This window comes from Fusarium poae, chromosome 2 (assembly GCF_019609905.1).
Source record: "Fusarium poae strain DAOMC 252244 chromosome 2, whole genome shotgun sequence".
In the NCBI taxonomy this organism is placed as follows: domain Eukaryota; kingdom Fungi; phylum Ascomycota; class Sordariomycetes; order Hypocreales; family Nectriaceae; genus Fusarium; species Fusarium poae.
In genome coordinates this window covers 2,061,376-2,087,037 of record NC_058400.1, presented here as the reverse complement: position 1 = coordinate 2,087,037, position 25,662 = coordinate 2,061,376, and the positions used below count along the sequence as shown (strand labels likewise).

Here is a 25,662-nt window from a genome sequence, read left to right as displayed (position 1 = left end):
TGGCCCGGAGATGTATCATATAGTTATCATTTTATTCGTTCTAAATAATGACTGGGTACATATAACTGAACCCGATAGACATGACTGAGACCTTTAAAGAGAGGACAGTAACGTTGCAAAATTCGTTACCAGTGATGTCACGACTACTCTGAAGCGTTTCCATCCAATTCATAAAACATGATTCCGTCCATGTGCATCCAACGCTACAACGCCTATTCCAAACCCAAATCACAAGCAAAATCAATCTTGGAATCGATAACACGCCTTCTGTAGAAGTTCTGTGTTGGTGGTGTTTCGCCTTTCCCTTTTTCTTACGGACCGAGTTGCGTACGAGCACATTGTTGTGAAAGTTGACTAGTTGCGTGGCTCATATTGAGGAAGAGTCTTGCTGAGAACAGTCTTCTCGTCCTCTACGTCAAGCTCGGCGACAGGCACCTGATGGTAAGCAGCGAGGGATCCAGTAGACTTAGTAGATTCGCCTCTAATGAGACAAACCAAGCGATGGACCATACTGAAAAGGCACATGACGAAACTAAATGTGGTCAGTATATGAAGCCAGGAACAATAAGATTTAACGTACAATGCAACTCCAACGCCGGCAGCAACGCCCATAAGGACAGGGAGGACGATGTATGCGGCAACGTGCTTAAGGACATCACCCATGGACTGCTCAGGCTTCTTGTGCATGAGCGGACCTTGCTTGAAGTTGTCGGTAGGCTTGTGCTCGGCCTTGACAGAACCATGGTTGGGCTTGTGGCCGTGTTCGTGGCCATGATGAGGCTTCATTCCGTGGCAGCCCTTGAACTTGCCCTTGACGCCCTTCCAAGTGTCGTGGACCATGTCCTTGGTTCGGCACCACATGTCGCAATCCTCTGGTGCCTTCTCGCCAGTACCCTTAACCTCGATATTTCCGATGAGAATTTCTCCGCTCAGAGACTTGATAAGTTTGACTGTAACAGGAGGAACGCCGTCGACGAATCGATCGCCAACTTCAATAATTCGTACTTCAACGTCGACAATCTCCAAATGCTGATCCTCATCGATCCCCTCAGGGCGAATAGCTAGACCATATCCCAATCGGCGCATATCACTCTTGCCATTGCCCTTGATGACGGCAGCTGAAAGATCGCCATTCCATGGGTCGGCACGTGGGTAGAGTTCGAAGCCGTTGAGGACCAGGCGACGGTTCTTAACACCAAAGTCGAGTTCTAGATGGGTATCTTTTCCGCGGCACTGAAGGCAAGGAACGTCGATGGCCTGTTCATATGCGGTGGCGGGGAGCTCGAAGGTGCCGGCCTCGATAGGTAGAGCGCGAAAGATGCCATCCTCGTTGCTTGAAGTCTCTGGGACGATAAGAATTGCGGCAGCAGTGGCTGCGAATGCGAGTGGCTTAAAAAGCATGATGCGACTGATTGAGTTTTGATGTATCTTGTGTTGTGAAGGATGAATGGATGGATGGATGGATAGTTGTTGTTGTTGTTGTTGTTGTTGTAGTATGTGGTGGGTGGGAAGATGGAAGATTGAAGACGAGGAGAAAGTTAAGTTTGGTGCAGTAGCGTGCCTTCTACTTGTTACAGTTTCCCTTGCCTAGGTTGTACTTGCACTTGCACTGGCACTTGCACTTGCATCGGATGTCTCGGTGGCAAGGGCTCCGCTTTTGGTAAGGCGTCAGGTGCGTGAGGCATGAATCTGGGGCCGGGAAGGAGAAAGACCCCTCCCCGATGACGACGATTTCAAGTCATGATTGATTGGCTAAACCAAGTTTGAACATTCGTTCTTTTTCGCTTGGCTTTGACATTCGGACAATCCGCGTATACGTATCCTATGCCACTCGTGAATATCTGCACAATGAATTCAATATGGTTGTGTTGATTTTGTATGTACAAACAAATTATCGTTGTTGTACAATAATAGTATGTTGGTAAATGATCCACACTTGTATCATCTGATACGCCTGTTTCGCAGTGATAATTGTCACAACATCAATACAAACACCAAACAATTAGGTCAGTCTCAGTATAAATTAATAGAATGACTTGTGTAAATCTTGTACACGGGATCCTCGTTTCCTTCACTCACAAACAGAGCAATTCTTCTCCATCGAGGCCTCCCTAAACTTTACTTAACCCCTGCTTGGCGATCCACAATACCTTGTATATCCGGAAGTTGAGAGTAGCCCGAACTACCGAAACCAACAGGGCTGAATCAGAAATAGAGTCCAGCCAAGAAAAACTAACAAGAAAACGAGACCCCTTAATAATAACATGGTCCCTCACATTAAGGGGAATGAATGAATGTTATACAGACACCATCCAGGTCGCTTGTATCCATGTCGGCGGCAAGACTAATCTTCACTCTCCAAAGTCTGCCCATGCCACAAGCTGTTGATTTTGTCCTTGACGTTCTCCCATCGGAGTCGCCAATCGATCCTCTTGCTCACACCTCCACCGTCAAGACCGATCCCTACGTCGGACATGTTTTGGTGACGGTGAATCGGGGAGTCGTTTCCCCATGGAAAGTTGGGGTCCGCGGGCACGACCTCTGACGGAATGACTCTGTCAGTAGGGGTAGGGTAGTCATCCCATACCGAATGGGACTCCTCTGCCCGGACGGTGGTGACTGTCTTGAATGTCGTGAGCGATTCATTGGTGCTTGTGCCTAAACCTTCACAGATTAGTACAACTCAAGTGATTGCATAGAACAGTACAAACCTTTTGCGCCAAATGTTTCAGTCATGTTCGACCAATGTGCCGTCTTGTAGCTTGCCGTTGAGTGGCCAGTCGAGCAATCGGTTGTGGGTGACCCCGCTGATGATGATCCATACGGAGAATAGTCCAGTGACTCCGTGCAAGTAGATGAGGTCGTAGACGAAGATTCGCAGGGAGTGGCTGCGCCTGCTGGGCGATCCGAGGTGTGTGTGGTTGTCATAGTATCAATCGCCAAAGATGTCACTTGCGAGAGTGTCGAATTCATCACAGGGAAAGGCGTCAAGGCGGAGTTTTCAGCGGAAGTCGCTATTCCCTTTGCACTACCAGTAGTAAGAAAGGTAGCAGATACTTCAGACAACGAGGTTGATGTTTCCGAAGATTGAACAGATACCAAGGTTGTGTTCATCCATATCGAGGCAGTCGAAGTGATTGCGGCATTAGACAAACGAGAGGTACTTGGTTCTCCCAAAGTGGTAGTCAGAAGCAAAGTTGTGGTGCTAGTGTAGGAGATGGACGATGAAGCATCGTCCGTGGAGTTCTGTAACTTAGACAGAGATGTGCTTGGTTCTGCTAAAGTAGTAGTGAGGACCACTGTCGTGGTGCGACTATAAGAAGTTGAACCTGAAGCCTTACTGCTGAGATTACCAGTAACGACACGGGACTCAGTTGGCTCCGCCATAGTAGGAGTAACAAACAATGTTGTAGTGCGAGTGTATAAAGTTGACTCTGAAGCCTCACTGCTCAGGTTGCGAGTAGTCACTCGGGGCAAACCAATGGATGTTACGAAGCCTGGTTTCCTTGTGAGATCCCACGTCGACCACGTTGTCCAGGGTTCCGGGTCAGGAGTCCATGAAACGATAGATGAAAAGGTAATAGTGGCCGTGGCAGTCGAGTTAGAGCTAGGGAACAAGGGTGCATTTGTGCCCGAAGCAGATACAAAAGGCCGAGTGGCGTTTGATGTATGATACTTTTGTTCACTTGTCGAGGTGGATTCCTTGTAAGGCGTGGAAAACATTCCTGGGGTGCTGGTGATAGTACGCATAGTCCAACCTGTCGTGTTCAAGGACGTCCAAAACGCAGGGTCTGTGGGGGTGATTATTGACACCAAGATATCTGTGTACGTTTTGGTCAGGACACTGCCAGATATAGTAGTGAGAGTAACATGATCTGTAGTTGGGAAAGGTGTAACAGTCGCCGTCCCGTTCAAACCGTTAGTGGCGGTTTGAACAGTAGAGTTGAAAGGCCCTTGAGCGGTGTTGGTAGCGTTCCATGAGCGGTAAGTTGTGACGGCCAGCCTAGAAGAGGTCACGTTCCCAAATGGTGGAGAGTACGTTGCGGAATTCGTAGTCGAAGTTGAGTTGGCATACGGAGCAGTGGCATTCAAGCCTGAACCGGCTGTGGACAGCGAGGTTTGCGGGCCTTGAGAGTTGATGGTCTTGGTAGAACCAGTCAGTAATGTCGAAGACACTGTTGAATTCCATCCACTGGAGGTATTGCTCGGGAAGGGCAGATTGGTAGGTTGCCTGGTAATGATGGAGGTACTTATGTCTGTAAGATTGTTCGCAGATGTAGACAAAGACCCAACTGAACTCATCTCAGATTCTATGGTCTTGGAAAAGTTGTAACCACTACTGGTATGAGCAGCCGTAAGATTGGCAGAAGTCAAACCAGTTGGCCCGAGGCTAGTCGTGATGGTAGAAGTCCACGTAGACCTTATCACTGTTACGTTTTCAAAAGATGGTGACGTTGAACCAGTTACCACGCTAGGCGGAGTCATGGGAGTGGTGACGATCGAAAACGAAAAACTTGTGAAAGATACTGGGGGAAGTCCCAGAGTAGGCATGGAATGATGTGACTCGACTAATGTTGAAGTGGGCCAATCGAACAACAAGCTCGTCTCTTGGGAAGATGGAGTTTCCATACGGGTCATTGAAGAGTTGAAAAGCGAAGAGGTAGATGCCGAAACAGAGCCACTAGTCATACTTGTGATACTGCCTGATGGAGAAACACCGCCAGGGACGATAGTAATGAACGAAGTTTCTGAGACTGTTGTAGTTGTAAGCGAGTTGGCGACTGCACTCGACGTCGCGTTGACTGGCAAAGCGCTGGATGCAACTGAGATGTCTGAAGATGTTTGAATGGTGACTGTAGTGATATCTGATCCGGAACCCACAAGACTTCCGTTCGGTGTAGAGGAGCTACCGGACTGGTTGGAAAAGTCAGTGGAGAGAGTAGCAGTCTCAAGTGTTGAAGTCAGGTAAGTAGTTGTAGTAACAATGACAGTTCTATTGAGGGGAGCACTGGTGACAAGAGACGTCTTTTGCGTGGACTCAGGACCTGAGATTCCAATTGTTGTCAAACCACGAGTAGTAGTTTGCGATGAGACGTCTGATACAAACCCAACCGAGGTAGCAGCACTCGAAGAACCATTGATCGGTGTGAGGTAGGTCGTGGACGATAGTGTCCGTCCGGTGGATTCTACCCCATCTGTGACTGTCACCGTGGTATTCAGAATCCTTGTTGTAGTCGTGGTGAAGGCAGTCATTAGTGAGCTTTCCTCCAGTGAAGTCGACGCAAAGACTACCGAGAGTGACTCGGCCTCAGCAGTAGAAGAAGTTCTGGCTGTCATGTTGGTATTACCTGAAACCTCGAGACTTAAGGCAGTATCTGTGAGGGAGATGACCTCTGTGGTTGTCTCTGTTAGGGTCAGGAGGCTGGAAACTGTGACGGGCAAAATACCCGTGGAGGAGAGTTCCGTCTCCCAAGAGGCAGTTCCAGCCGTGCTGATGGAATCGGAATCACGATTTGTGACCTCAGAGGGACTAGTTCTGATAAGTGAAGTGCTGTTGTTCCAAAAAGAAGACATCTGGCCACCTGCGGTTGCAGAAGCCTCATCCCCAGAAGTTCCAGTTACACGAGATGATCCAGAAGCTGTGGTACTAGCGGATGTCAGGGCCTCGGAGCTAGTTGTACTGCCAGCCTTGGCACTTGAAGCAACAGACGGCACAGCGGAGCTGGTATCCAACTCAGTAGACAAAGAAGGAGTGGAGATTCCGCGAGAAATAGTATGGTTTCCAGGGGATGCATGCGACTGAGAGGTCATACTAGCCTCAGAGGATTCAGTACCAATATCCGTTGTTGTGGTTTCTTTGGAAGTAGAATCTAGGAGCGTTAGCTTATGCAGAGATGCCTGCACCAAAGCACTCACAGGAGGTCATCTCACTGGGGATAGCAGGCTCTCCCGTGTAGTATTGAGGAGGGGGGCCATAGTCATCACTAGGCTGGCGAGCCTCCATGAAACGGTCGCTACGCAAAACTCGGTGACGACCTTGGCGCTGCTGACGAGAAGATCCGGCCGCACTGCCAAGAAGGCAAGAGAACAGCAGGAATACCGACAGAATGGTAATCAAAGAAATCTTTGGTGGCCTCATGATGAAGATGCGGGAGTCCTGCAGGTGCTGTTGTCAGTATACAAGATCACATACACATACCCGAAGAACACAGAAAAGGGAAGCCTTACCGCACGCGAAACGAGTGAAATTAGTTGGTGAGAGTATTAAGGAAAATAAACGAGTGTGTGAGCCGAATGTAAAGTAAGGCGTAAAAATAAACGAGCGGTAGTTGACTTGTTGAGGATTATTCCCTTGGTGCTCTCTCACGATGATGAGAAGAAGGCAAGAATAAAACCGCGAAGCGAGAGAAATGAAAGGCGCGGTGGAAAAGAGGAGAGAGAAAAAGAAAGCCTAGCACGCGTTAGAAAGCGAGTGCGTAGCCGAATGATAAACAACGTGGAAGATATGAGATGTGCACCGGTGCCAGCTGTCACGCAGTGCTTGCCAGTGTCAGGCAAAAGGGGCACTCGAGGATCTTTACGGGCAGCTCGAGTAATCTTTAGCTCGCCCCCAAGAGCTTGCCACAGCATGAGCGTACAAATTGCGTTTCCAAATCGAATATGTTACAGTCATCTGGCCCGGGATCTTTGTATTGGTGAATCTGAAGGCATGTTTCCTCAGCTTGATCAGTACTTGGTGGCACGGTGATATTCTCGGCTACCTAAGCAAGAATTCCTTTTGTACCAACCCATGGGACATTTCTGAGATTGATTGATTGTTTGCCATCTATCCGATAGGAGCGGACCCGGTCTCCTGGACCAACGCATCGTCCCGCCTTCATATGCCGTGACGATAGTCGTGAGATTGACAGGCTGTAAGGATAGCCTCGAAGTCATGGTCGTTACGCTGTTCGTAACTTCGGAGAATAACATTTCAGTTCGGTTCTCCGCATCCGCTTACCTGCAGGTGTCGACTCTTGCCACTGCTCCCTTCGCTTCATCAAGCGATGATTGTTTCCAAGCCATCTCACAAGCCATCCTTCATTTTGAAGTGTTTCCTTTATATAGAGTGGAACAGAATAGAACATTCTGATGCAATTCCTTCGCTTGTATGGCCAGAATGTTCTTGCCATACAGAGAACAGCGTCACGACGTATCAGAGTCCGAGACGTGTGAACCCGGTAGGAGAGTGTGCTTAGTGGTTGTCTCTTTCCATAAAACCAGCTTAATACCGAAGCGCAATAGAAATTGCTCGACTATAGGGGCAAACTGTCTTTGAGCTGGCGTATCTCTTCAAGTCTATTTTGCGTCAGGGAGGATTGTGACAGAGGTATTGGACAGGCAAAGCGATGAAACACAAAGAATGTCGAGCCTTCAGCTATTGTGGGCTAGGACATGTTTGTTCAAGGTTCCACGGTTCAGGGCCCAGAGTACCAAAAGCGATATGCTGTCCGTGCAGTTGTAGTGCGTGTAACTAGCTTCGGCAACGAGGCGAGATGTAGTTTGCCGTCAGGTCACGTTGGAGACACAGCCTGTTATAATGGTCCTGGCTGCATCAAAACTTGTTACGAGTAGCGCTTATTCTTGAAGTTGAAAGATCGCCAACATTGTATCGGGGTGCCGGAGTCACGGTCAACACTATAGCATGAACTGTCAGTGTATTAAGTTTCATCTTTCTTCTTCAAGGAAGTGGACATAGGAGCGCCAACACACATCGACAAATCACAGGCAAAGGATCCAATCAGGACATAGTTGCGAAGCGTGTGTTGATGTGAAAATGAGACAGATCGAGACGGAGAGAGTTTTGTGAAATAAAAGAAACCAAGACATAACAAAGAGTTGCAATTTGCTCTCACGATTAACAGCTCCTTCCAATATAGCCGAGCTGACGACCAGGGACCTTCCTGCCTTGTAGGCAACAGAAAAGTTGGCCTCCGGAGTCCTAAGGTACAATAAAACCTAAGTACCTAGCATAAAAACTATAGCCTATCTAAGGAGCATAAACTGACCTCCTAATTTCATCTCTTATGCTTTTAGCGATTAATTCTCTGATACCCTGGGGCCTGCCTTCCATTGTCAGGAATGTGTTTCCTAGAACTCCCGGGTAGGGCAGCAACGACAGCAACCCCTTCCTCTTTTGAACTTCCACGTAACAAACTAAAAACAAATTTGTATTACTTGACACCTGACCATGTTTTGTTTAACTGTTTCGCAGATACTGAATGTTGCGTGGCCTTGAGGCTTAAGTGTTGTACAAAGACTCATGTCTTTTACTCGGCCTTTTCAGCGGTTTCCCGCAGACTTGGGGCGGTCCCGTCAGTCATGGAAGTGTTCTTGTCTTCGATATCAGCAGCCCATAGAGCAGCGCCAACTTGTTGATGTTAGTTCATTCATGTAGAATGTCGGTGTGAAAATAGCTTACCTGTGTTGCTGAAAGTGAAGAACATTGAAGCAACGGGAATCATCTCAAGGAGCGTAGCAACCAGTCCAAACCTAGAAAACGTGGGTTAGCTGATTTAGAACCATAATGTGCGATTGGCCACCAAGTAGATGGTCAAAAAAGATGAATGAGTTACATACGCAGTGTAAGGCCCGACATTCTTTGTAAGCCAGTCCTCCTTCTTGGGCTCCGACCATCGCTTGAGTTGAAAGTACTAGATAAATGTTAGCGAAGTTGTGAAGATGTTCAGGCATGTCGCTTACTCGGCCATGAACTCCCTTTCCTCGGGTGCGACCTGCTTTGAATTAGCGGAGCAAAACATATAGGAGAGTCAAATTCCCACCTTGAATGAGAATGAAAATCACAGTGCCGACGACTGGGATGGCGTTGAGAGGCAAATACATGATGTATCGGATAATAGCCTTTGGACTGAACTTCTCGAAGGGGCTCTTGATGATTTTACCCAGCTTCTGCATTGGATCTCCTCCTGACTTGACCTCACGTCCCTCGCTCACAATCTTGGTATCTCCACGAGCCAGAAGGGTACCATCGAAGACATCCAACAGCGAATCTTGGAGAAGGTAGTTGCGTGATACGAGGTTGATGATGGTAGTGCTCTCATTCAGAACCAGAAGAACCGTCGAGAATGGTGCAATAGGACCGTTTACGAAGAAGAGGATAGCGAGTTGAGGCAGGTATGTAAAGAAGAACATGCCGCCGATTACGCCAGTAGAGAGAAGGACCAGAGGACCGAGTTTGGAGATGAAGGGCTTCCAAAGCGAGCGATGGGAGAGGAAGTAGAAGATACCCTACAAGCGACACGATGTGTTAGCAAATAATTACCGTGGAGCTCTATTCCCTGTGATTTTCATACCTTAATCGGGTAGAGGTAGGATCTGCTCTTGGCAGCATTAGTGACATGTTCCCTAGCCTGAGCGTAGTCCTCCTTGCTAGTTGAAACTGTTAGCTGGAGGAAAGTGAAGTATATAGTTGGCGTTAAATCTTACAAGACCTCTTGAGCTTTCTCGTTCACAGTGTCGACCACTCTGTTGCGTTGAGAGGGTTGCTGCTGGTGGTCAACTCCCGAAGCTTCAGCTGTATCAGACATGGTAGGTTGTTAGTGTGAGGACGTGATCTGCGATATGGGTTTCGTAATGCGTTGTGATAAACAGTTTCAACAACGGTGATGTTGTAGAATGAAAAAGGCAAACGAGCTATCGGCTTCTCTGTTTTTTTATTATCACAGCGAGGCTGGCAATCACAGGCTTTCCATTCCAAGCTCAAGGGAGGAAAGAAAGCTCCCATCGATGTCGTCATTAACTTACAGTAGCTCGCGGGGTAACTAAGGGACAAGTGGGGCTACCTTAAATCGTCGCAATGATGCATTTGTTACGCTGATTGACAACTTTTGATATGACAATTTCATCAACCTCAATTGTCCCCCCAATTACTGTGCCAAAGGAAAATCACGCGCTTTCGATTGTGTTCTAAATCATTTTTCTCAATATTAGGCTGAGCTTCTAAAGTCACCAGTTACAACGTCAATTTGCAGATCGCCGGACAAAACATCCCATAGACCCACATCGCCGGGGAGCTCATGACCCACCATCGGCCCTCAGATCGTGGGAGCTCTTATAAGACTCCAACCAACACTGACGTCTATTTGTCTTGAGTTGTAAGCAGACTGGCCTTGAAACAAGGCAGATCAGTTTCAAGTCTGCCCTACGAGCCCTACGCTCCTGAAAGAACCTCTTGTCACACTTGTAGTAGGTTATGTCGCGTGAGCTTCGCCGCCCCCTCCTCCAGTTGTCTAACAAATCGCTGATCATCCCCTGAAAGATCAAAGGTATGCGTCACAGAAGACAACGCTTATAATGTCGCGACGAGCCCAACCTTGATGACAACCTCATTTAAACAATGGCAACTCGAAAGCCTTCTTTATAGCCTCTATCCCAACGTGACGAATGCTTACATCAACACCATAATCATGGCTCAACGATACATCGCGAATAACCTCCCAGCTCAGAGCCTAGGCTCAGATCCCAAAGAACTGCTAACGTATGCTCTCGAGCTGGTCGTCCGACACACACCGCCCCGCAAAGTGTACCATGAACGCCACCTCGGTGGTCTCTTCACCGGGTACACCGGCCTTGCCTACCTGTTTCTTCAGCTCTCAGGGCTGTATCCAGATCTGCAGATATCAGGTCAGAAACTGATATCATGGGCGCAAAGATATCTCGAAGGAGACCGAGGGAAACTTGTATTGGAGAAGGGTAACTGCGGCATATCGTCCGAAAAGCTATCATTCCAGGCAGTAAGAGCATGTGTGACGAAGGACGAAGATCACTTGATAGAGTTCTTAAGCAACATGCCCATACTTCTTGGCCCATACACGAGCCCTCAGGAAGATGCATTTCCATCAGAGATAGCATACGGAAGAGCAGGTGCCTTGTACTTGCTGCGCATGGTAAAACATTGGATGCCGAGGAGTGAGACTCTTATCGAGTCTCCACTTCGACGACTGACCGAGAGAATCATGTCCACGGATGATGACGGACGAGGAAACTGGGAGTGGCATGGAAAACGGTATTTCGGCACAGCTCATGGTGATATTGGTATCATTACACAGGTTGTTCTCTCGAATCCATCGCTCGCTCCACAACTCGCCCGACGCCTAGAGAAGTTGCTCGAGCTTCAGCTACCGGACGGAAATTGGCCGTCAAGTGTGCGAAGTCTTAAGGAGGGCAAGAGTGCAAGCCTAGTTCAGTGGTGCCATGGTGCTCCTGGTTTCTTGTATTCGCTACAATCCTTGCGTCCGTATTATCCTGAACTTCAAAGCCGTATCGACTCGGCCATCGAAAAAGGGCAGAGCATAACCTGGAGACACGGCCTGCTAACGAAGGAGCCGTCCTTGTGTCATGGAATCTTTGGGAACGCACTGTATGTTTTCCCTTTACCCTACCACAACTATTCCGATAATATCTTGGATCCAGGATCAACTGACTCGAAACAGGGTGCTTCCTCAAGGAGCTAAACGGCAACATTTCCTCGCATTGACCACAGCCGATGCCGTGGAGAAAGTACGCCGGCATGATCCTGTCCTCTTCGAACCTGCATCTTACGGCCACAAAGCTGCAGTTCTCATGAATTATTTGCCGAGTGCCGCGTGGACATGGGCTGTTTGTGAGCAAGAACATCCCCGTCTCATCATGTATAATGATGTATAACAAAGGAGAGTCGTGACCGGCTGCTTGATATCGTGAAGGAGCATAAGGGCTAGAGGGTACCAGAAAAGTTGGCCTCCAAGCTTTAGGATATAAGCATAAACGGTCTAAGAAGTCTGAACTAAGGAGCATAAACTGACCTGCTAATTTCGTCCCTTATTCTTCCAACGGCCAATTTTTCTGATGTCCTAACGAAGGGCAATGTCGGGCGGGGCGGGAAGCTTTTCCTTGTATCAGTTACTTCTCGACGACGGGCCTATGAATCCACTACATCGACTGTGGAGATCAGAACATGGATTTAGTTCTTGACAGCAGAAGAAACTGATGCTTAACCGAGGATATGGCATTCTAGAATACTATCACAAGACTGTCACAGGCTCGGCTCTGAAAAAATCTCGATCCACGACAACCCCGTGGCCCCAGCTGGGCTGTAACGCCTGAGCTCGACTGATTCCCTGGCGAGGCCACTAGTTACATCCATGTAAACAATCCAGGAGCTGATAGAACGAAGTTGCTCACTCATCGGGATCCACTCTCATGTTGCGATATATACAATATGTATGTACACCTGCGAGACAGTACCCATATGTCGGGCAGAGCTGGAGAAGAATCGGAGTTTGAAAAACGCTCAGGGGTTGGGAAGATTCTACGTACGTAGTGTCTTCAGTGGACTCTCTTGTCATTGGTTCGTGGGAGGGTGAATGGCAGCTGAAAATACTTGAGTGAGGCTTGTGCTGTTGACAGGGATTTAACATCAAACCCGAATCCCGGATTTCAAGATGAACTGACATTGAGAATTTCGTGAGGCTCCATCACGGTCCCATAATTCAAAGATTTAGACATAGACTTCGGCGTAGCCGAACAAGAACTCTACGGCCATGTGAAACTACAATGATTTTGCTTGTGAAAGTGATAGAAAGAAGCTCATGATATGATTCAGGACTTGGCAACAAGCAAAGATGGCAATGAGATCAGCTATGAATTGACATGAGGCTCTGTGCTTATCGTGTGACGTATACTTTCTTTCTAGTAGGTATTGTACATAACGTGCTATACGGAAATTACCGTAGTTTGAGGATCGGGGTTCGACCGGAAAAGCCTCCAGATGCGGTTCCGCTCCACATCGGCCGGGTGGGGCCGAGGAACGGGTTCAATGAGGCTCACGAAGAAAGGCATGCCTTACCTTAATTAGTATTCGGCATTGGTATATAGAAGCACGTCCGAGAAGGGTCTAGTGAGACAAACTGGACTTTTGAAGATAAAAAATGTACAAAATATATAATTTTAATTATGAAGCTCAAACAATTATGCAGACTGCCGGGCGTTTAGCGAAAGTTTCAGGTCAAGAGTGCTGAAGATCTTCTTTCTTCCTCCCCATTTTCGTTCCCCATGTTCCGAGTATCAGTTCCGATCCTTGATGATTTCCTTCCATGCATAGATCCATCATCCATACAGCTGAAGGTTACTTTGTAAAACGGCTATGACGGTTCGGACGGCTGTCTCATATCATATCTGAGGCATTTCTCAAATGCCGATTTTGGTTCATGTGCGTTCTCAAAGAGCGAATTGATTAACAAAACATACCCTTGAAGACTCCCAATCCTTCCAAGGGTTACGACGTGGCCCAGAAAAGGAATCAGCGGACCGCGGAGATAACACGTTTATAACAAGTTTCTCATATCATCATGCAGTGTGTGTGGTATTGGAGAATAGCCCGACGGGCTCTTGAAATTGGCATGTCGGGAGGTTTAGACGCCGACTTGACGGCGAGCGGACCAGATCGCACAATCTATTGTCAGTACCGTAGATTAATCGTACGCCCTTCCTCGGCACCGAGGTCGGGTTATTCAAACGGGTATCGACATTCGTAGATCAATTGGGCTGGACTGGGCTGGACTAACAGCTATCCCTGAATATCAAGCAGCCGCTGATCTCATTTTATTCTGATATTAGAAAGTTTTTACCTTTTCTTTAACGGCAGAATAGTAACAAACTATGTTGGTGATGCAGTATAATAGCCTTGAGAGATAGAGGAGCCCCCCACATCGGCGCCGAAAGGTGGTCAATGATTGGAAGTCCGTGCAACGATGTAGATGTTGATGGACTGTCACTTTTTCGGTATCGCCCGAACAGGTCTTCTACAATCCGACAGGCTGATACAAGTCAGATCAGGGGGGGCGAAGGATTGGTTATCCACTGCCGTTCCGGTGCCGACTCAGGGCCACGGAAACCCCGCGGGTTTCCACAGCAGAATTCTGAAGCTTCAAGTGGAATCAACAGGCAACTACACACTTGATCGAGAAATCAAAGCTTTGGAAGGGATATCGCATCGCATCGCGGTTGAAAGAAACTGGCCCCATAGGGCTAGACCAGTGTTGGTCAACACAAGACATGATGCACCGCGAATAAACATAACGTCTATCTAGATAGTTATTGCTCGGCTGGTGCTTGCCGAGTTGACCAACCGTCTTTATCAATCATCAGCACTTGACGTTAAACTTGCGACCAGAAACTTAACCGCCTTGATTCCTACCAACAATTGCTCATTGGTATGACGCAGCCCTAACAGTACAACGGCTTACTACTACGCCCGTCGTAGGTCACGTTTGCTGCACATGGTTGTTAACTCCGGCTCGTAGTTATCAAGGTTCTACAAAGCATAGATATGAAGATAACACTGCTGATATTATGTCTGACAACGTTGTTACATGAGATCATGGTCAATTATGGCGTTGTGTTATCAAAGAAAGCCACATCACGACGGTAGCGAAAAAGTGAATGAGATATGTTTGACCAGCTGTGATGCGATATTGAGCAAAAACAGCATTGCAGCTGGAGTCGAGTCATTGATAGAATTTACGTATTGGATCCTTGACAAGGGTAGGTAACGTTATGCCGTTATACCCGGGGCGCATGGGTTCTATTTCCGGCTTCTCATGAGACAGCCCGCCCGTGTAGAGATACCCACTGGAAGTTAGTGCTTGAACCCCCCGTCTGGCGATCAGGGTTTTTCGCTTTTCCTCTGTGTTGGTGTCATTGACTAATGCATCAATGCATAACCCCAACAGAAACACACGCCCTGAGTAGCTTTTTTCTTTCTCTTTTTTCCTTTTTGCCCTGACAATCAAACAACAACGAATAGAGTTTGATCTAAATCAAGTGCCGTTGAAACCAAGCAAGGCCAAGGTGGGATGAACTTTTGTTGTTTGGTAATCAAAAGGCCCATGACGTCGACGGTTAGATGTTTTAGCATGGTAGCTGTGGGGAATGAATGAAGAAATGCATCGTTAGAAAGAGAATGCGAAAAAAAGAAGAGAAAAAAAGAAGAAAAAAGATTGGGGCTTGAGCTCACCTTGGAGATTTATGCGGTCCAAATTCCGCTCTCGGGGAGCCTTATTCTTCAAGCCGTCATTCTTGGTCCATCTTGAAAAGGCTTAATGCTTGTTACTGGTGAGTTGATGGGACAGTACAGTCAGTTATCGGCAATTTTTATGTCGTCAAGATGCAAGTCTCTTCTCTTTACAGATCCATCTCAATCTCAAGCTTAACGTAACGTAACAGAATCCCGATATCACATACCAAGTATCAGCTAACATCTAAAATACTTGGAAACATAAAATCGATCGATTATTATTCTTGGCTTCTAGTGATTGGTCAACAAAGACTCAGCTTGGCCTTGGCTCTGAACGAGGCTTTTCGAGAATACCCACGATGCAAGATTGCAAGTGCCCGGGATCTCACTTGACAGCTCATTATTTGACAAGGGCATGGGCCCATGACAGAAAGCCTCTTTGTGTTTCCATGTACGGGACCACGAAACAGATAGAAGCAATCGACGATTCTCGGCAATGCAGTACAGCGAAGAGAACAGAACAAAAGACCACATGATGAGATCATCTTGTCAGTAAAATGCTACAGTATCTATCGTGGCTCGCTAATACTGGGTTTTCGGGAATCGAAATACGGTTTGCGGAGGTTTTCGTCCATTCGGCAGTTGCACAAAATGAGGGATCAACTGATCGACCACCACTACTACCTACCGTGCCTCACGTCTGATTGATTCCATTCTCAATTACGCAACATGCTAGGTAGCAAGCACATGCACAAAGAAGATGGAGAGGGAGAGGGAAGCATTGCAACAAAGCCCCGCGGAAGTTTAGACCGCTACGGAGTCCGAAACGGCGTCGGTACAATCAACAAGTCCGGATAACAGCAACCCTCAAACACACACCAAACACAAGATGGGAGATATACTCTCACGTCTAGAGTTATATGCTAGTTTCTGTAATACGCTCCATAATGTGAAACGTTTTTACTCTTTGTTCCTCGCCGGCCAAGAGAAGTGGCCAAGCCGCCCATGAAGCTATCGATGCAGTTTGTCAAGTATACCCGCCTAAATCCGCGGCATTGACAAGGTATCATGGCGGCAATCCAACGGTGAGCTATTCTTCCCTGATCACCGTTACAGCAGCTCAGCTCAAGGATCAGCCATGAACCCCGTGAACAATATGTAACAGCCCTATAATAAATCAATATGGATAACCGAGCGGCACTTGACGTGACATTCTCAAAAGGCGTGCAAAACGAAAGTCGGTAACGGGTTGACAAGGTGGTCATTTACTGTATGCTGTTTAGGGTTTTCGATATACAACTTGTGTGCTTGGTTTATCTTATTTCGGGACTTGGATGCGTTCCCTGTTCTGCGGGACAAGGGGAGGTCAAAGTGAAGTGAAGTGAAGAAAGATTTAATGATGAAGATGAGGCTCCTCCTCGGGCTCCATCACGAGAAGCTACTAAGTTAGATCCTCCGGCGCTAGAATATCCCGCGTCTAAATTCCCGCTTATACATGACAGTAGTATAACACCCTTACTCGGCGACATTATCGTTGGTTTACACAAGCAGAGTTCGCACGGAAGTTTGATGCTTAAGCAAGCTTGGGTTTTGTTTGATCGCCTGTCTACATTGGAGAGAAACTTGGTTGTTAGTGACCAAGCTACCAAGCAAGCCGAGGCAGGCCCATATAATTAACATTTCCAATAGAGACGATCACTCTCTCATTCGCCACGGATCTGATTAAGTAGGCGGTACATATTTATCATCGGCGCCGGTGGTTGCAATCGGCGCCGAGCAACGATGTCGTTGCTCGCGACCCCATGAACTAGAGTATTTGTCACCCGAAGCATCACAACCACTACACAAAGAAGGAATAGATTAATTCGGGGGTTGCCGTGTGTTGCGGGATGTTTGACTGATCCGCTTCCCTTATTCAACGGCCGCAGAGCGTAGGCATGAGGACCTTAAGGTGGTCACATCCTTGTCTGCCTCCTGTCTACTTGTCAACGTCAACTGTCAATCCATCCCGAGAAATGAGTTGTCCCCTCAGCGGCATTTGTAATTGGGAACTTTTAGACTAATCATTAATTGGGGTATGTATCATTTCATCTTGTCCCCTTGTTGGCAAAGCTAAACTAGTTAACTAGTTAGCGAATTTCTTTCGATCCGCTGTGCTGGGAACGTGTGGATATCAGGTCATGGACCTACGTTATGCTACAAGGCCTATGAAACGGACCCGAGGATTGGGGACTGTGGTTGTAATGGGCGGAGATCGGTGTCACGGAAAACCGACAAGACTCCGTGACTGATCGGGCTCGGGGTTCATGATTGCTAATTTGGCTCCTCACCTACTTTGCAGTAGCTAGCTAGCTACCTTCTAGAAACGCCAATTATTCGGTCAGTGGCAACAAAAACGATGGAAATACGGCAATAGGTGGATAGAAACGTTGGCTATGGGTGTTGAGCCTCCACTGAAACTGAAGTGGTTCAACGTCAGTCTTTACTAATTTTCAGTCACTGCCATGGAGTATCTACGATGCAACATCAATCAAAGTCAAGTGCTCATCAACCATCATGATGAGAGATCGGTCTGGAAGAGTTCTCAACCGCGGTGAGAGAGAGAAACGCCTTGGATATATACGTTCCAATATACACATGTAGCTAGAAATAGCTGCAGAATACGCTGAGTGGGTTCTCACACACTCTTTTGAGGTAACGTCTTACACACATGATAATATCTGACAATATTTTTTTTGGTGTTGGTGTACGCACAAAGTAATCAACTAAAGCAGTGGCTACTACGGATACAACACATACCTATTGGGTCATTGCTGGGTCGATCATTTGAACACCCGACCCCAATACAATAAACAATAAGCATTAATTGCCCCGTCTTACATTGCCGTGCAGTGTAGCGTAGTTCACGGTTAGCCTGTGTAATCAATTTTGCCAAACCTTTGAAAGCAAGCTTTCCAAGCCGCAACGTCAAATCAAAATCAGTCCAACAACAACATGAACGGCAGTCAGCGCAGTGCAGCATTGTTGTCCTCTTTAGGTTTTCGGTTCTTGGCAGCCCCAAGCTTCGCACTACACGACCGTAGCTACGGTACGGTGATTGTAGCAATGCATGGACGGAACTAAAAAAACACGTAAATACAATACCATAGCCACGGGGCAGGAAACGAGGCAGCGAGAAGAAGATCGTCAAACCCCAACTCGCTTGGCTAAGCTTGGCTTTCTTTCTCGTACCTAATTAACAGCAATCCGATCAAAGTTCCTGGTCCTGATCCTGATCCTGATCCTGATCCTAGTCTTTGACTTGGTCTGTTCTTGCTTCTGATCGCCTCGCCTTTGAGTTAGGTTTGGACTCAATTTGCATGCGCCCTGAAAATGCCCTTAGTCCTCGGTATATGGATGCCCAATCATTTTTCTATGTCAATGCGCCCTCTCTACCTACCTACCTATTACCTCGATGCTCTTGCTCCTACTAAGCTGCCAGTGTAAGCACAACACAGCGCATTAGAAAGAAAACACCAAAGCCTCCCCCGTCAGCCAAAACCGATGGATGAATGATATTGGATGTACTGATAATCAGTGATTGATACCTCTCTACTACCTAGACTAGGATGGAGGTTGGTCGGCTACCTACGCTGTGGAGGTGCTGCATCTCTTAAGTCCGCACGCTACGCGGACTTTTGCAGTGCGTTAAACCCCCCTCTAGTCCCCTCTGACCGGGGCCCTGTAGACGGGCGGGCTACACTAGGGAGGTGCACTGTAGGAGAGAGGTCTAGGTGCCCGCCTACCTTAGGCCCACACCATCAAATCATCATTCTAGTGGGTCTCCCCTGACCTGATCGGGTCGCTCCATCATCCCTGTTTAAATCTCTCTCTGTCCATTCTCGCCATCTCGGACATAAAGACCACGCCGATGGTTATGTGCACACCCTCTCTTCCTTTCCCAGCGGGCGGGAACTTTCCTACCGCTACCAGCGAAAAGCTTCCGAGCGCCGGCATTGGGTGTGAAGGGCGTGCGTGGATCTGGGATCAAAGACCCAGCCCAGCCAGGATCATGATCAGAATCAGGATCAGAATGACTGCACTGTGGTCTAAGAGACTGACTGAGGTGTTCTCACATAATCTCATCCATAATTCATGGCCGTTGCATTGCGCTGCGCATAACATAGCTTTCCTATGACCACTACTACCACTGTTGTCTTGTACTGTGCCGTGCCATACATAACTTGGGCAACCAAGTCACACAACCTAGATTCCATTCATTCATTCATGGGTCCTCAACTCTGCTTCCACTATTATTAAGCTCCTCGATCCCTTCTCTTCTTTACTTCCCTCCCCCCCATCTTCGACTTTCTTCTGGATATCAATCTACTATATACATACCTATACATACCCTCTTCCCCTCCATCCATTCCACCCTCCTCCTCTTACTATCTTACCTACTCCAATATTTATTAATCCTTCACCTGGATCGTGGACCACCCACATTGCTTGGCATATAATAAATACTATAGCTTCTATTTCTACGCTACAATGGGATCAGGTAGCTTGCCCTCTCCTCCAGCTGAGGATCATAAGTCGACCCTCTCTCGAAAAAGTACATCTTCAAGTACCAAGTCGGTCAAGCCTGTGCACCGCACCTCCAAGAGAGCCAGCTCAAGTGCTGCTACAATTCACCACCACGATCATGTCACACATACAACTGGTATGGACGGTCGACACAAGCGTGTGTGGAAGGCTTGTGAGCGATGTCGCATGAAGAAGACCAAGGCATGTTTCTCATGTACTCTCTATTCTACTCCACAACTAACACGAGCTCAAGTGTGACGGTGAATTTCCGTGCAAGCGATGCAAGGATGACGGTCTAGTTTGTACTGCTGGAGTACGAAAGAAGATGGAATACAAGCAGTTGCCTCGAGGGTATGTGGGAATCCCACCAGGAATGACACACTGTGGTCCGCAGTTCACTTACACGCAATCCCAACAGTTACGCCGAAGTTCTCGAAAACACCCAGTTCGCTTTAATTGCTACCGTTCACAAACTTTACTCAATGGTCCGAAACAACCAATCCTGGGACCTTGGCGAGCCCGAATTAAACGATCGCGGCCAGCCCGTAATCCACAACATCGCCCAAAAGCTCGGATGTATCCGCCCCAACAGCGATATCGATCTTCCCGTGCACTCGGTATTCCCTGAGGACGAGGCCGGCATGGCTGAGCTGGCTCGACAGCTTGAGGATCAGCAGAAGGAACACGAACCTGCGAAGGAAGCCATCAAGGACACAGACTCTTCAGTGTGTAACCGAACCGAGAGAGCGTCATCATCGGAACTCGATCATTCCGACGTCGACATCGATTATGACTACCGAAAAGCTGCATTTGGTAACACCAACGCCATGACCCTTTCACCGCAGAGCTTCACTGGCTCTCCCGACTTCGAATTTGCCCCTCCACCACCCGAGATCGATGCTTCAACTCTGTTCCCCTCACAATCTCCTTCGATGAACAACTTCCCCGCCTGGCCAATGATCAAACCTCAACTCACCGACCTCACTATGCAATTTCTCCAACAGCAACAACAAAACAGTATGATGGCCAATATGGATATGTTGAATCAGGGTCTCGTGGAATCAGAATTCGGAACAATCAAGCCTCACGTCCTCTCATGTCCTAACCCCGAAGTGATGCTGGGTATGGGAGATCCCATGATTTATTCAGGCTACGATGGAGAACCAATGCGACTATAAGCCAATCAACCGAACGAGTTGAAACTTGACTAGCACGATTAGACTTGTTTTACGACCATTCTTTGTTTCGTTAAAAATTTGTCACACGGGGCACGGTGTTTGTTAGGCTTTTTGGCGTTTTTGGTTTTTCTCAGCTGGGTTTATACCCGTGGTGGTTCGGTGTTTAAAGGCACGGATTCAGAATTGGTCCGGCGTTGTATATTTTCCCCCGAAGACCGACAATGTCGTGAAAGGGACGTATGGGTATGATACGAGAGACTTGGCTACGACCACGACTACAATTTTGAAGTTGAGCCCAAACAAAGGGATGGAGTAAAGTTAGAAGGCATTTCTAGATAGACTTGTGCAATAGCATACCCAAATCCAACTCCCGAGATGATTCAATCTTCATAACTATCACGCTTCATTCTGTTCTCTCGCCTAATAATATGATCAACTTACACAGTTACATCGAGTGAAGCCACCCTGCCATCGTCTGCTGAACCGCCCGCAACAGCAGCTCAACGGTAATAATGCTGCACTGTATCCGTGCATGTGCATCTATAAGCCACAAACAGGCACATCATATTTGCGGCCCCCTCCATCATATCATGAACCAGTCGGCAACAATCTGACTGAAACGGTCTGGACTCTAATCCCCTATTTCAAATCCCCTCTTGTTTGGGGTCTCGGGGTCCTTTGAAGATCGATAGCGCAAATCACGGAGCTGTCAGATTTTGATGCCCCATGTAGTGCCGTAGGCCACACACACACACACAAACAAACTCGCTCAACTTTAGCACAGACCATTCACGAGTGAGTGCTAATGGTCGGTCCAGTGCGTAATCAAATGTTATTCTTAACAGTTATGGTTAAGCTAAAACCAATTGCTCGGGCATATTTTTGGTTTGCTAGGTATGGCCCACCCCAGAAAGACGGGCTGCTTTCAAATCAACAACTAACTCAATCTTGATGAGCGGGAAAATTGCGCCGAATGCATGGTAGGAAAGAACCTTTTCTTGTTGTCACAAACACTCTGCGTATAAGCTCTAAAACAGTGACACTCAGGAGCCGCAGGGTTACAGACACGCCTCTGCTTATTTGGTCTTAGTACAGAAACCCGGAGCTAAGTCGGTACACACTGTACGGCAATACAGTCCAGCCACGTCCCTCTTCAGAGTGGGATTTCAGATGTACCGTGAGCCGTAAATCCGGGAGGCTGTTGTTGTTGCTTTGGAAATGTGAATGTGTTTGATGACCAATGATTCAAAAGCTCGTCTGCCTCTTTTCTGTGAGATAGAGACTAGTCCGTCTTGACAAGGATGGCACAAGAGTCATCATTCATCATTTTACAATCAGCAGATGGATCCCACCAACAACAAGGTGAAGATGAATTAATTGGCTCCTCGTTGAACGTCTCGAGGCAGCTGGGTACAGTAGCAGACCGACCGAATACTGCGGGCTGCTTACAATAGCATTAAAGACTTTTTAGTAGAAGAGGGAAAAAATGAACCCTGGACATAACGGGATATTGAGGAGGTTTAGTAATACAGGTGGATATGGTTACTGATGGCGTCTTTTCCGCTCTTATTCCTCTTCAGGAGTAGAACGAAGGATGATAGTGTTGATTAATCAATTCGTTGGCTTACTTGAAGAGCAACCAAAGATATGAGGATTCTAATTGATCAGCCAGACGAGGTCGGGAATGTGTGTCACTGTCAGCCCTAGCTTGTTGTTGTCGTCGGACGAAGCAACGGACGAAACAAACGTTTGATGTATAGAATAGCACTGTACTGTACTGTATGTGGTTTGATGCATGCAGGAAAAGGTTTCAATCTCAACAATTCATCATTAATACAATGCATTATTATGGTTTCTCATCACTGTATACGACTGCAACTGTGTCAGTGATGGTGGACCATTGCAACTTGGAGATGCAGCTATGTTTAACGTCACAAGTCATGAGGTATTACAACAGTCAATTGTCACCAACACAGAAAATGAGTTAATGCACTTGACCTCACTTTAGCAAATACGTAGCCCTTGTTTGAAGAACAGGGGAACAATCAGTCAGCGGTTGTTTAGTGATGCAGCTTGTGATTGTTTGATTGTTCCTCCCTGTGGTGTAGATACGCCTCAAAGTGTCAGAAAGTGACATTTGAAACTTAAAAGACGAAATTATCGAGTCAGCTCATGCCATCTCGACTGCACATACTTTCTTCATTTATTCTTGCATCCCAAAACAGAGGCCAACTTTCAAATCCGCTAGGTACGTAGCTACATCCTCCGCGGAGCCCCAAAGTAAGTGGTCCCCGCCCCGCGGAGTGCGGAGTTGAAAAGGAAAAGGACCAATGATTGTTAGAGTCCGGCCTTCGGGGTTTTGCTACCCTCCGGTGCGTAGCGGGGCTACGGACACGGTCTCGGTCAACGGAGTCATACTTCAGAAGGAAAGCCCTCGAAAAGAGACAAGAAAAAGAACGAATGGAAAAGACAGGCAACGAAAGAAAACAGGCAGGGATGTTGTTTAGGATTCAGCCATTCGATACATATCCATTTGAAGTAAATTGCTTTGGGAAAACGCTGTCTTTCTTTGGCTGTAAGCTGTAACTTGACACATATATTGTACCGACAACGTGGTCGATGAACTGTTCATCAATTTGCGCCTTGTTATCCCGTAAAGGTTATCCTTTTAAGCTTTAGCCAACGATGAATTTGTCCATGTAATACGCAGTAAGCGTATTACGTTAGATAACATCGCATGGCATACCAGAAACAACCTGGGTGTCGATCAATTGCCTGACCAACATGCAACGATGAATGCATATCCTACTTGAGGGACGGAATTGCCGTGTCTGATTATTTGGGATAGTAAACTCCCATGTTGGAAAGTCTGTGTATGTATAGCCTGAGACGAACCGCGGTGTGTGTCTCTTTTTTTTTTTTTTTTTTTTTTTTTTTCGCATTCCTCGCTTTCTCCGCTTTCTCTTCGTTGTTCGTTTAGATAGAGGTAGGTACAAGAGAAAGCGATCATGTGGGGCATTTGGATGTGTCAATGGGCCATGCCATGCGGCAGGTGCAGCAGTGCATGTGCATGTGCAGATGTGGGGCCGGGATGCGGTTGCTAACTGGAAGGTACGTACTTGCATAAACAACTCTGTAACTTCCATTTGGAAATCCCGTGCCCCTTCTATGGCGAAGCGAGTCCGAATTTTAGGAAGGTGATGGAATTTTACACGCATCACTCACTAGATGCGTCAACAGTGTCTATACATACTCGGTACACAATTGCCGCAAATGCATTTCTTCAACCATGGCTACACATGGTTGATGGAATACGTAATTAGACTCAAGAGTCTCATATTGATGATTCACAGCCAGGGTTTCACATGGTTTAGATCGACCTGTCAAGTCTCATCAATCAATAACACAACATTCAACATTCCTTGAACCAACGCAACGCAACATTCATTTTCGTATTCTGTTCCATCCCGCAACCTCAACTCCAACCTCGCTTGAATCCATGTTGCACTTGCACCCGCAACTGCAGCGCCTTGTAACCCTATACCTGTTGTATATTGGTAGATCACTGCTACAATGATCCAACAATCCAACACAAAGTCCAAGAGCAGGTTCGAGCGTCTCAACCTAAATCATGAGGAGTACCAGCATGCATCATGCATATCCTAGCAAAGCTGAGTGATTATCTTCTCATTTTCCCTGGCAGAGAGGCTTAGACCGCTTATCCACGTAACAAGGCCAGCCAAGGTCTTCCAAGCCTCCTCCTACGCGTACATGGAACGACAGATGTATACGCCGTATGCAATTGTTTGATTTGCACACGCACATGCGCTACATGGAACCGGCCTTTGCTAATCTGGGTAGACCATTCGATTCCACTCCAAGCTATGCCATGCCTCGCCAAGTGCAGCGGTACCCCTGCAACGTAGGGCACAAGACACAACTGTCAAGCTCAAGACCGAGCTGTGCCTTACTAGAGTGAGATCGTACGCGGTAATTACTGGTTGGAAAAATGAAAACGAGATACGAAATCGTCGCCCTAGCTTCAGACTCTGTCGTAATCTTGCTCGCCATTGCAGAGCCAAGACTCAGCTTGGCTCGGTCAACATCCCCCTCGTTCTCGGTCTTGGAAACAGAGGGCTTCAACCCTTGGCGGACAAAATAATATAGACACTTGTTAGAAGGACGCCTTTGCTTTACGGGACCCGATCGAACTGCTCTCTCCTGTCGCTGTTACACAGCCAATTTGTCTGTACAGTGTCCGCGTCGGTCTTTTCTGTTCCCCGCTTAGACAAGTCGCATTCAAAACTTGGATACGCGTATTGCTCTTGACGATCCGATCGGGTTTTCGAAATTCGGCGATGCAAACCTTCCTGGTGAAAAGGGGTTGAAAGACCTTTTGGTGTTTTGTATTACCATATGAAAATATGCCTTCATCCGGCGGGTTTACCTCATGCAATCAAAACCCAAAGTGTTTCTGTAGTCGTCCATATACAGTAGCGCTGACTTGATCTCAATGCATCAAAGACAAGTCGAATACCATTGGGTCATTCATCGGCTTTCGACCAACAGCATCTGTAAACTCTCATGTTAGTATGTAAACTGCAAAGACTCTCTGCCGCACGCCATCATTTCAGGCACCGTATTGCGACGAATAGCGTATCTCGTTGTCAACAGATAAATGTCATCATCTACTAAAACAACAAAATCCTCATTTTTGGTTTATAACATTGCATCGCCAGGATTCTCACTGCCATGACGGGTTGAAGCCATCAGCTATACTATCGTATAAATTCTTACACCCCTCGATCGCGATCTGTCTCTCCTCATCCAGGTCTCGAACATAGTTTATGACAATCATTTATC

At 47.2% G+C, this 25,662-nt stretch overlaps 5 protein-coding genes across 5 annotated transcripts; 2 read left to right on the top strand and 3 right to left on the bottom strand.

Moving 5' to 3' along the window:
* Window positions 1-354: 354 nt before the first annotated feature.
* On the bottom strand, window positions 355-1,401 carry FPOAC1_004615 (uncharacterized protein; the record flags this gene model as incomplete). Its single annotated transcript, XM_044849157.1, has 2 exons — window positions 355-532; window positions 581-1,401. 2 exons carry the CDS (start codon window positions 1,399-1,401, stop codon window positions 355-357), a joined length of 999 nt encoding a protein of 332 aa, XP_044707867.1.
* A 943-nt stretch (window positions 1,402-2,344) lies between these two features.
* Window positions 2,345-6,139, bottom strand: FPOAC1_004614 (uncharacterized protein; the record flags this gene model as incomplete). Its single annotated transcript, XM_044849156.1, has 3 exons — window positions 2,345-2,658; window positions 2,712-5,870; window positions 5,917-6,139. 3 exons carry the CDS (start codon window positions 6,137-6,139, stop codon window positions 2,345-2,347), a joined length of 3,696 nt encoding a protein of 1,231 aa, XP_044707866.1.
* Window positions 6,140-8,309: 2,170 nt separating this feature from the next.
* On the bottom strand, window positions 8,310-9,587 carry FPOAC1_004613 (uncharacterized protein; the record flags this gene model as incomplete). Its single annotated transcript, XM_044849155.1, has 7 exons — window positions 8,310-8,410; window positions 8,462-8,532; window positions 8,620-8,693; window positions 8,743-8,774; window positions 8,823-9,288; window positions 9,354-9,429; window positions 9,487-9,587. 7 exons carry the CDS (start codon window positions 9,585-9,587, stop codon window positions 8,310-8,312), a joined length of 921 nt encoding a protein of 306 aa, XP_044707865.1.
* An 879-nt stretch (window positions 9,588-10,466) lies between these two features.
* FPOAC1_004612 (uncharacterized protein) lies at window positions 10,467-11,706 on the top strand (the record flags this gene model as incomplete). Its single annotated transcript, XM_044849154.1, has 2 exons — window positions 10,467-11,419; window positions 11,493-11,706. 2 exons carry the CDS (start codon window positions 10,467-10,469, stop codon window positions 11,704-11,706), a joined length of 1,167 nt encoding a protein of 388 aa, XP_044707864.1.
* Window positions 11,707-20,103: 8,397 nt separating this feature from the next.
* Window positions 20,104-20,799, top strand: FPOAC1_004611 (uncharacterized protein; the record flags this gene model as incomplete). Its single annotated transcript, XM_044849153.1, has 1 exon — window positions 20,104-20,799. The coding sequence occupies one exon, from the start codon at window positions 20,104-20,106 to the stop codon at window positions 20,797-20,799; it is 696 nt and encodes a 231-aa protein (XP_044707863.1).
* Between the last annotated feature and the right edge of the window lie 4,863 nt (window positions 20,800-25,662).